The sequence below is a fragment of the Penaeus vannamei genome, chromosome 36, assembly GCF_042767895.1.
Source record: "Penaeus vannamei isolate JL-2024 chromosome 36, ASM4276789v1, whole genome shotgun sequence".
Classification (NCBI taxonomy): Eukaryota; Metazoa; Arthropoda; class Malacostraca; order Decapoda; family Penaeidae; genus Penaeus; species Penaeus vannamei.
The window spans coordinates 28,954,005-28,964,196 of record NC_091584.1 but is presented as its reverse complement, the minus strand read 5'-3'; the positions used below and the strand labels follow the sequence as shown (position 1 = coordinate 28,964,196).

Here is a 10,192-nt window from a genome sequence, read left to right as displayed (position 1 = left end):
CCCGCGAGGCCGCAGCGCCGCCTCCGCCGCCGCTCCCGTCCGCCATATGTTACCGCGGCCCCGAGTCCCATTGGTCGGCCCAGAGAGTTCACTAGATCATGGCGGCGGCGGCGGCGTCCCACTCGCTCCGTAACCGTTGGCGACGAATGGCCACACGCGCCAAGACGTCGGATCGCGAGCGCTGAGGACCTTCTTCTGCGGAAAACGAGAGAGAGAGAGAGAGAGAGAGACGCATCTCGTTTCGGAGGATGGGAGACTGAAGCGGTGGTGTCGGTGCGGTGTTTTGGAAGAGAGAGAGAGAGAGAAAGAGACAGTGAATTCGTTGGATATTTATTAGTGTTTTTTTAGGGTGGTTTTGTTTCGTTTTGTGTTTAATTGTGACGTTGGGACTTGGAGAAAAATAAGGTGTTTCTGGACGGAAGAGATTCTTAAAAGATGTGGACTGGTGTTCGGACTTTGTGCCAAGAAGGAGTGCCATCATCCCTGTTTATGGTTTGCTGTTTGCGTTCCTGTGCCACCAACTGACCCGCAGTGCCTCGAGAATACGCTGATAATAATGCCAAAGGATGATTTATAAGCAACAGTTCTTCTGGAGTGTTTGTTATCCTTAAGAAAGCATTACGAGCTGGTGTTCTTTTTATCACTATTGTTATTATCAAGTCCTGACCCCAAGGAGTGCCATAGTTTTGACAGTAGAAATTGCTTGCTAGTTTCCACGATATTTAGTGCCGTTAGAGGATGCCGGTGATGACTGAATCCACCAGAGATTGGCTCTGTTCCGCAACTCCCGTCGCAAATGGTGCGTTCCGTTCATGAGCGCCACTTTACACGGCGAGCGAGCAGCGTCGGCCGACAGGAGGGCGGACTCCCTTTGGGGAATTAAAAAGAAGAGAAAAGAAAAATATCACCGCGAGTGCCCCATTTTTTTTAGGGTTAATCCTCACGTGTGTTTAGAGAACAGCAAGAGGGACCTGGGGCGTTCATTTGGGAGCCTCGATCGCCGGTCTTTCGCCGCGCTGAGCGAGTGAAAGAGTGTCATCTCCCGAAGTGCTGGATCGTCGTGTGTTCGTGTGTGCGTGCGCGCGAGTGTGATGTATGTTGCACTCAGGATGTGAGACGGTGAACCCTCACCTGCGGGCGCACACGCGACTGTGGCGCACGCTCGGGGGCATGGACGACGTCATGTTCCCGCCGGTGCCCGACACGGCCCTCAAAGGCACCCACACCCACTTCCCGCTGCCCGCCGACTCCTCGTCGCCCGAGTCCTTCCTGCCGCGGCGCAACACGTCCTTCCTGTGGGACAAGACGGTGCAGGACAACACGGACTTCGAGAGCTCCTTCGACCCCGACGCCTTCTTCCGCCAGCACCGCCACCTGCTGGCCGAGAGCGACCACTCCACGGAGCTCGAGAAGAGCCTCTACGACCGCCGCAAGGGCATCGCCGGCACCTACTCCACCCTGGAGAGCAAGTCGCCCTCGGGCTTCACGTCGGCGCACGACACGCACCTCTACGCCGGCATGACCACGCCCTACGACGAGCTCACCTACGAGGAGACGCTCTTCGAGGTCAAGGTGGACCGCCTGCAGCCGCGCGCGCCCTCGCTGCGGGGCGCCAAGGCCGAGAGCTCCATCCCGCCCACCAGCGAGGAGGAGGCGGCGCTGCAGGTCTTCCTCAAGAACCGCCAGCTGAAGGCGCAGGCCGAGGCCGCCAAGCACGAGCCCTCCAAGACCAAGTCGGAGGTCGAGGCGCTGAAGAAGGCCAAGGAGGAGAGGAACTACAGCAAGCGGAACACGACCAGCTTCGGGCGCCGCGGCCCCGGTCTGGCGGCCCCGTCGGGCACCGACCGGCCCCGCGCCAAGCCCCGCAGCGAGAGCTTCCGCCTCGGCCGCAGCGCCCACCACCACCACCGCCTCGACGCCGCGACGGACGCCAGCCTGGACGACCGCCTCTCGGAGTCGCTCATCAAGTCGTACATCGAGGAGCGCATCAAGGCCGTGGAGCGCCAGATCCGGCAGGAGGTGGCGGAGGAGGCCAGCCTGGTCACGCGGCGCGCGCGCCCCAGCCCCAAGACGCCCTTCCCCGACATGACGCCCGCGCGGCCGCCCGCCGCCGACGCCGAGGACTCCTCCAGCAAGGAGTACATCCTGCGCGAGATAGCGGCGGTGCTGGCGGCCAAGGGCTACCTCCCGGGCGCCCAGGTGGCCCCGGGGGACGGCGCCCCCCGCCCGAAGGACCCCTCCCCTTCCAGAAGGGAGCCTCCGACCGAGGGCGCCAGCCCGCGGCAGCCCAGGCACAGGGCGGCGGGCGTGCAGCAGCTGTCCCGGGTGCAGCGCTACAAGAGCGTGTCCCCGCGCAGCACGCCGCCGCGCGCGCGCAAGGCGGCCGTCCACTCCAACGCCAGCACCTACAGGAGCCACAAGGAGCCCAAGCGCGAGCCCGCCGCGCAGGACTCCAGCCTCCCCAAGACCTCCGGCAGCCTCGCCAGCAGCGGCGACGCGGGCGACGCCAAGCGCCGCAAGCGCCGCTCCACGGGCTCCCGCAGCAGCCTCACCAGCCTCCTGCGGGCGCCCGAGACCTCCAGCAGCGACACCGAGCTGGACAACAGCTTCCGCTCGCGGCGCCCCGGCGGCTCCGGCAGGAAGGGCGGCGCGGTCGGCGTCACGGCGCGGGCGGCGTCGCTGGAAGGGGGCGCGGGGCACGGCACCTACGCCCTGCCCAGCATCGTCGTCTCCAACCAAGCCATCCCCGTCGCCAGGGTCGGGGGGGCCTCCGGCGCGACCCAGGATTCCGCCCCCGCCTCGCTCCCCCCGCAGGGCCTCGACGGGCGCCAGGAGAAGCAGCTGGAGGCCATCTACAGCGCCCTTTCGACCGCGCCGGCCGCGGGCGCCGCAACCAAAAGCGCGTCCCGGGAGTCGAGCGCCTCGCCCTCCCGCCGCCGGCCGCCCCCGAGGCCCCCGGCGCCCGCAGTGCCCAGGCCGCCCCCGCGCCCGCCGCCGCCCGCCTTCCACCAGTACGAGCCCCCGCCGCAGTCAAAGCGCGAAGGGCAAGCCGGCGCCCCGACGGCCGAGGCGCCTCCGCGGTCGCTCGTTCCTCCTCCGGTGCCGCGCCGGCCGAAGAAGGCCGCCCCGCAGCCGCCTTCGTCGGGCAGGTCGCCCACGAGGCCCGCGGACGCGACCAAAGGGGACAAGACGCCCCCGGGCGCGTCCTACCTGCTGGCGACTCAGGGCGCGTCGCTGGGCGGGGACAGCAGGGCGAAGCAGGACGGCCTGCCCACGCACCAGGCGGGCCTCGAGCGCATCCCGTCGTTCCAGGTGCGGGCGGAGGCCAGCCCCGCGTGCCCGAGCCGAGGCGAGAGCACGCCCACGTACCAGACCGTCAGCGAAACGGCGACGTCGCCGGTGATGCCCGAGGAGGACGCCCCCGCGCCCGAGAGAGGGGCGCGCGAGCAGGCCCCGCCCTCCGAGGACGCCCTCGCCTCCCACACGCCCGCCGGTTCTGCTCAGACAGCCGAAGCAACGGCCGGGATTACTGACAGCGGCGCCTCGCTTGAACAATTCAACGAAGGAGGAGCATCGGCGCGGCCCTCCCGCACCCTCGAGCGGAGGAGCTCCCTGGCGTCGCGCCCGGGGTCGCCGCAGCACCAGAGCCCCGCCAGGCAGTCGCTGGGGCAGGCGTCGGCGACGTCGCAGCCCCACGAGGACCGCTCGCAGGCCGACTACTTCGTCATGGATCACGTGACAGGTAATGGCGGCGCGGGGGAAGGGGAGGCGACAGAGGAAGCGAGTCTCTGATGCGGGCGGCGCGGGGCAGACGGAGGCCGGTCTCCATGAAGAATTGCGGATGGCGGGTGGGAGAGAAAGATTTTTTTCTTTCTTTTTTGGGGGGGTGTTTAGGCTAATTCTTTGTGCTTTTGGTTGATTATTTGTATTCAAACTTACCTTATGAATATTTGTCCCTACTATTGTGGCTTGTAGTATTAGTAATTAGCAGGCGTAGCAAAAGTATCAGTAGGATAATTATTAGTAGTAATAGGAGCAGTAGTCGAAGTAATAGTGATAGTAAGAGTAATAGGATGGTAGCAGTAGTTGTAGTAATAATTGTTTTTGTAACAGCAGTTGTTGTAAGAGCAGCAATAGTAGTGGTAGTAGTAGTAAAAGAAGTAGCAATCGTAGTTGTGATAATAGAAGTAGTAGCAGTAGTAGTCGTAATGATAGTAGTTGTAGTAGTAGCAGTAGAAGTAATTAGAAATAGTAGAAGCAGTAGTTGTATAGTAACAGTATTAATAGCAATGAAATTGGCAGTCTTGCATAGCAGTTTACACCTCTATAGAACTTACCTGATCTACTCCAAATGCGGACGAAACACAATGTAGAACATAGCTATTCATATTGCTTTTATTCACCTCAGTTCATTGTTCTCCCTTGTTATGCATACATTCCTATAAATTCATGAATAAATGATTTATGTATCCATGGATTTTTTTAAATGAAAATGTAAATGTATGTGTGCAATTCCGTTGGTACTTGATCTTGTGACTATTTTTCTCATGTTTTTCTGTCATTAATAATTGAAAATCTGTACAGTGATGTCTCAAATTATTCATTATTGCGTAAATTTAGTTTTTGGTTATTCCCTGCATTGTGTCATTAACCTCTCGTTTAAACAATTTTCATCATCATTCGTCTAATTTCATTCATTTATCAGATATTCATAATAATATAAGGTATTTTGTTATTCATCAATGAATGGACTGTGTTATTCGTTCAAAATTTGCCTTATGACCCAATGAATATTTACATATACGTACATGGATATACACAGAAATATACGCTTGTCTGTTTATTCATCTGACAGATATACATTTACTTACATATCTGTCCAGTAAATTTGCATGTCTAGACTGATAGATATATATTTATCTATCGATCTGTCCGGTAGATTTGCATGTCTTGAAAGAAAGATATACATTTATATCTGTTTATATATGCAAGTCTGTATAATGAATATCTATTGGGTCGGGCCTTGCACAATTTTGACAAACTGGCTGATAGTTCCAAGTTGTTATTACAGATTAAACTTATTTCTTCATCAATAACGGAGAGAGAGAGTCGGTTAATTATTCACATATATACAGAAGGAATATATACACATAGATTGATAGATAGATAGTTAGAAAAATAGATAAATAGGTAGTTAGACAAATAGATAGATAGGTAGTTAGAGAAATAAATAGGTAGTTAGACAAATAAATGGATAGATAGAATGATTGATAAATAGATAGACAAACCAATAGAGAGAGAGATAAATAGTTTAATAGATAGACAGACTGACCAATAGAGAGATAGAGAAATAGTTTGATAGATAGACAGACAGACCAATAGAGAGATAGATAAATAGTTTGATAGATAGACAGAAAGACCAATAGAGAGACAGATAAATAGTTTGATAGATAGACAAACAGGCCAATAGAGAGACAGATAAATAGTTTGATAGATAGACAAACAGGCCAATAGAGAGAGAAATAGTTTGATAGATGGACAGATCTGAATACAGTTATCCGCGGCGCCATAGGCTCTCTCTTACTCATTCATAACTGTACAGACTCAGTTTACTCACGCCAGTCAAGGGTCAGCCACTCATCTCTTTCGAGACTCAACCGTTATCGGTGCTGCTATAGTGTGTGTATGGGAGAGGCGGTGGGCGCGCGGTGGGTGAGCCTGTGACAGGTGGTCTGTTGATTCTTGTTGTTCACCTATATATTTATATTTTTTATCTATATACCTTATATATATATATATATATATATATATATATATATATATATTTATGTATATATATTATATATATATATGTATATATATATATATATATATATATATATATATATATATATATATATATATACACATATATATATATATATATATATATATATATATATATATATATATATATATATATATATATACATGTATATAATATGTGAGTTATTTTCGTAACGCTTGTCAGAGTCAGCAAGAATTTGCGTTGTTCCATCGTTTGTGTTTTCGTTATTCTTATCGTTTATCATCCATGTTTGTTATTTTCATATTGTACTGAAAGCATACATGGCGATAGAAAAGAAATAGAGCGAGACAGACAGACAGAAAAACGAAGCAAAAAAAAAACGACCAAGCAAGAGACGAACAAAACAAACGACCAAACCCACGAACAAACAAACTTTATACGCACCAAAACAACAACAAAAAAACAAAAACAACAACATGTCAACGGAAGGCAACCGAGACAATGATTAGTGAGGAGGCCACTGGACCGGAGCAGACCGAGTCAAGGGGGGGTGGGGGGGGAGGGGGATGACAGGATGATTGTGCATTTTATCAACGTGTGAGAGCGTGCTGCAAATTAGACTCTGTTTGCTTGTGTGTTTGTTTGTGTGTTTGTGCTTCTGTGTTTGGAATATAGATAGATGAATGGAGAGGAGAGGAAGAGGGAAAGAGGGAGGGAGGGAGGGAGAGAAAGAGAGAGAGAGAGAGAGAGAGAGAGAGAGAGAGAGAGAGAGAGAGAGAGAGAGAGAGAGAGAGAGAGAGACAGACAGACAGACAGATAGACAGAGAGAGAGAGAGAGAGGGAGACAGAGACAGAGAGAGATAGAGATTGTATATCTATTTTCATCTAGTTTCAGTATACATACGTATATGTGTTTGTGTATCTATTCCAGCCTCTGTGTGTATTACGATTTTTTTCTGTATTGGAATTCATAGAAGAGTTTTTTCATTTGTTTGTGCTCTTACATTCATAAATACCCCCCCCCCCCTAGAAAGAAAAAAAAAAAGTGCTTCGAACTCAATGAACCATATTTATTGTGGCAAATGTAGGAAAGGTATGAATAAAAAATGAAAATCTTTAATCTTTGAAAATCTTTGCGTTACAAGACATGTATCTCTGACGAAGATTCATCTCTTGTAATGTGAAGATGCTCATTCTCACCCGTTCCTTGTGTACACTCGGACTCTGTGACTAAGAACCGCAGAATCTGTCACGCCCATGACGCGAGCACACCGAATCCAATACACACTCTTCTCCCCCCCTCCCCTCCCCTCCCCTTCCCTTCCCTTCCCTTCCCTTCCCTCCCCTTCCCTTCCCTTCCCATCCCTTCCCTTCCCTCCCCCTCCCTTCCCTTCCCTTCCCATCCCTTCCCTTCCCTTCCCATCCCTTCGCTTCCCTTCCCTTCCCTTCCCTTCCCTTCCCTTCCCTTCCCTTCCCTTCCCTTCCCTCCCCTCCCCTTCCCACCCCACCCTCCCCACTTCCTCTCCCCCTTACCCCCACCCACCACAAACTTAATTACCCAAGTAACATCACCCGATCACCCACCGCCCGGACCACGCGCGCACCCGCCCATGAAAGGAACCCACCCCCACCCCCCTCTCTCAACCCCCTCCACCTCCCCACCCTCTCTCCCTCATCCCCTCTCCCTACCCCCTCCCCCCACCCTCTCTCCCTACCCCCTCTCTCCCTCATTCTCTCCCCCCTCTCTCCCTCACCCCCTCTCCCTACCCACCCCACCACCTCTCACTACCTCCTCTCCCTACCCCCATCCCTCTCCCCACCTCCTCCTCCCCCCCCCCCAGAAAATGCGCACTCACGCACGCACGCAGGAGACTCGCGAGGGAGCCGTTATTTGCGTGAGTGCGAGAGTCGGTGGCGAATGTCTCGGGGTCGCCAGATGACGGCTCTCTCGCGCGCGCGCGCTCGCCTCTCCTGCGCCTCTCGGTCTTGTTGTTTTATTATTTATCATTTATTATTGTTATTATTATTGTTATTATTATTATTATTGTTATTATTATTATTATTATTATTGTTATGATTATTATTATTATTGTTATTACTATTGTTATTATTATTATTATTATTATTATTGTTATGATTTTATTATTATTATTATTATTGCTATTATTATTTGTCTCTTTCTCGATTTTGGTTCATTTGTTTTTTCTCTTGATTTTCTTCCTTTTCGTTATTTATCTTTGTTTGCTTTGTCTCTTTCTTGATTTTTTGTTTGTTTGTTTCCCATTCTTCTTCCCTTTCGTTATTTATTATTTATTTGGCCATTTTGTTTGATTTCTTTCCGCCTTTTTGTTTATGCCTTTTTCTCTCTTCTAATCATCTTTCTTCTTTGCTATTTCCTTATTTATCTTGGTTATTTTGTTTCATGTCTTTATATCTCCTTCTTTCCACTTGTTCATTCCACTCATCAGTTCATGATTTCTGCTTCATTTCTTCTGTTATTCCTTCTCGCTATTTACTTGTTTATTTTCTTTGTTTTTTTCTTCTTCATCTTTATTTCTGTTTTATTCCTATTCTTTCTTCCTTCTCTCTACGTCTATATTTATCTCCTTGGTTCTTGGTTTAATTTGTTTACTCTCCCGCCGCCCTCTCTTCCTCTACCTCCTCCCTTGATTTCCCGCTTCTTCTCTCTCCCTCTCTCCTCCTTCTCCGCCTCCCTTTTGTCCCTGTTCTCCCTTTCCTTCTCCTTCTGCCTCCTCCCTCCCTCTTCTTTTCTTTCCCCTCTCTCCTTCCTCTCCCTCCCTCTCCTCCCTTCCTTCCCTCCACCCTTCTCTCTCCCTCCCCTCCCTCTTCTTTCCATTCCCCTTCCTCCTCTCCCCCTCCCTCCCCCTCCCTCTCCTCCCTTCCTTCCCTCTCCTCCCTTCCCTCTCCCCTTCCCTCCCTTCCCCGAGTCCTACTGACCTCCCTCCTCCCTTCCCCCTCCTCCCTTCTCCCTCCCCCCTCCCTCCCTCCCCGAGCCCTACTGACCTCCCTCCTTCGCTCAACAACAAACAACGTCTTATCTCACCTTAAGGAGAGAGAATTCATTAAGAAAATCTTCCTCCTTCACCTTTTTCTTCTGTCATCTGTTGGGGGGGGGGGCGTGACTTGCTTCTTGTTTTGTCTTATTTTGTCTTTTTGTCTTCTGTTTTTTTTTGGGGGGGTCTGGGGGGCGGAGAGGGGATCTTTTGTATTCTCTTTTTTTTTTTGTCCTTTGGTCTTTGGTCTATTTGTATTTTTTTTTTCTTTAGATATTTGTCTTTTTTGTATATTTGTGTATTTTTGTATTTTTGTAATGTTTGCCGTTTTGTATATTTGCCTATTTTTGTATTTTTGCATTTTGTATTTTCGTCTATTTTTGTATTTGTGTATATTGTATTTTTGTCTATTTTTGTAATATTTGTCTTTTTGTATTTTTGTCTTTTACGTTTTTTCTCCTTTTGGTCTTTCCTTTTTCTCTTTTTCTCTTTTGTCTTGTTTTTTTGTTGTTGTTGTTGTTTTCTTCGTTTACCGTGGACTTGTTTTTTATTGGTCTTATGCTGTCTATCTATCAAACTATTTATCTATCTCTCTATTGGCCTGTTTGTCTATCTATCAAACTATTTATCTATCTCTCTATTGGTCTATTCTCTATACTATGGTTATTTCTATTATGGCTATTGTTATCATTATAACTATTGTTAGATTCCTATTGCTGTTGTTACGGTTATTATCATTACTGCTATTGTCATTATTTTTATTACTGTTATTATTATTATCATCATTATTATAATCATTATTATTATCATTATTGTTAGCATTATTGTCATTGTTATTATTATTATCATTATTATTATTATTATTATTATTATTATTAGTGGTGTTGTTATTATTGCTGTTGTTTCTGTTTTATTGTTACCATTGCTGTTATTCTGATTAATGTTATTATTGTCATTCTTATCATTTCTTATTTTCCATAATTAACATTTATTAAGGCTGTACTTACAAAGACCTCTTATAGCTTTTAAGATTATGAATCTGGACGAATATGGAAATAATGATAATGATAAGAATAATAGTAATAATGATGATAGTGATCATAATGACAATGATGGAAATGATGATGATAGTGACAACGATGATGATAATGATCACAATGATAATGATAATGGTCATATTCGATGATGATGATAATACGGATAAAATGCTTATTTTACTGTGTATCATGTGGCTTTATCTTCGTGTGGGAAAGTTGTTTGAATGTGTATTTGATTTCCCTGTTTGTATTCGTTTGTTTTGGGGCAATTTATAATTAAGATTGCCTCTGTGTGTGTGTGTGTTTGTGTGTGTGTGAGAGAGAGTGTGTGAGTGTGTGTTTGTGTGTGTGCG

The 10,192-nt window shown here is 48.6% G+C and overlaps 1 protein-coding gene across 1 annotated transcript; it reads left to right on the top strand.

The window, feature by feature from the left end:
• Positions 1-1,182: 1,182 nt before the first annotated feature.
• LOC113809838 (serine/arginine repetitive matrix protein 1) lies at positions 1,183-3,792 on the top strand. Its single transcript, XM_070114950.1, has one exon. The coding sequence runs from the start codon at positions 1,183-1,185 to the stop codon at positions 3,790-3,792; it is 2,610 nt and encodes an 869-aa protein (XP_069971051.1).
• Positions 3,793-10,192: the final 6,400 nt, after the last annotated feature.

What these genes read in the sequence shown, in the direction of transcription:
- LOC113809838 (XM_070114950.1), top strand. Translation starts at nt 1,183, where the DNA reads ATGTTCCCGCCGGTGCCCGACACGGCCCTCAAAGGCACCCACACCCAC.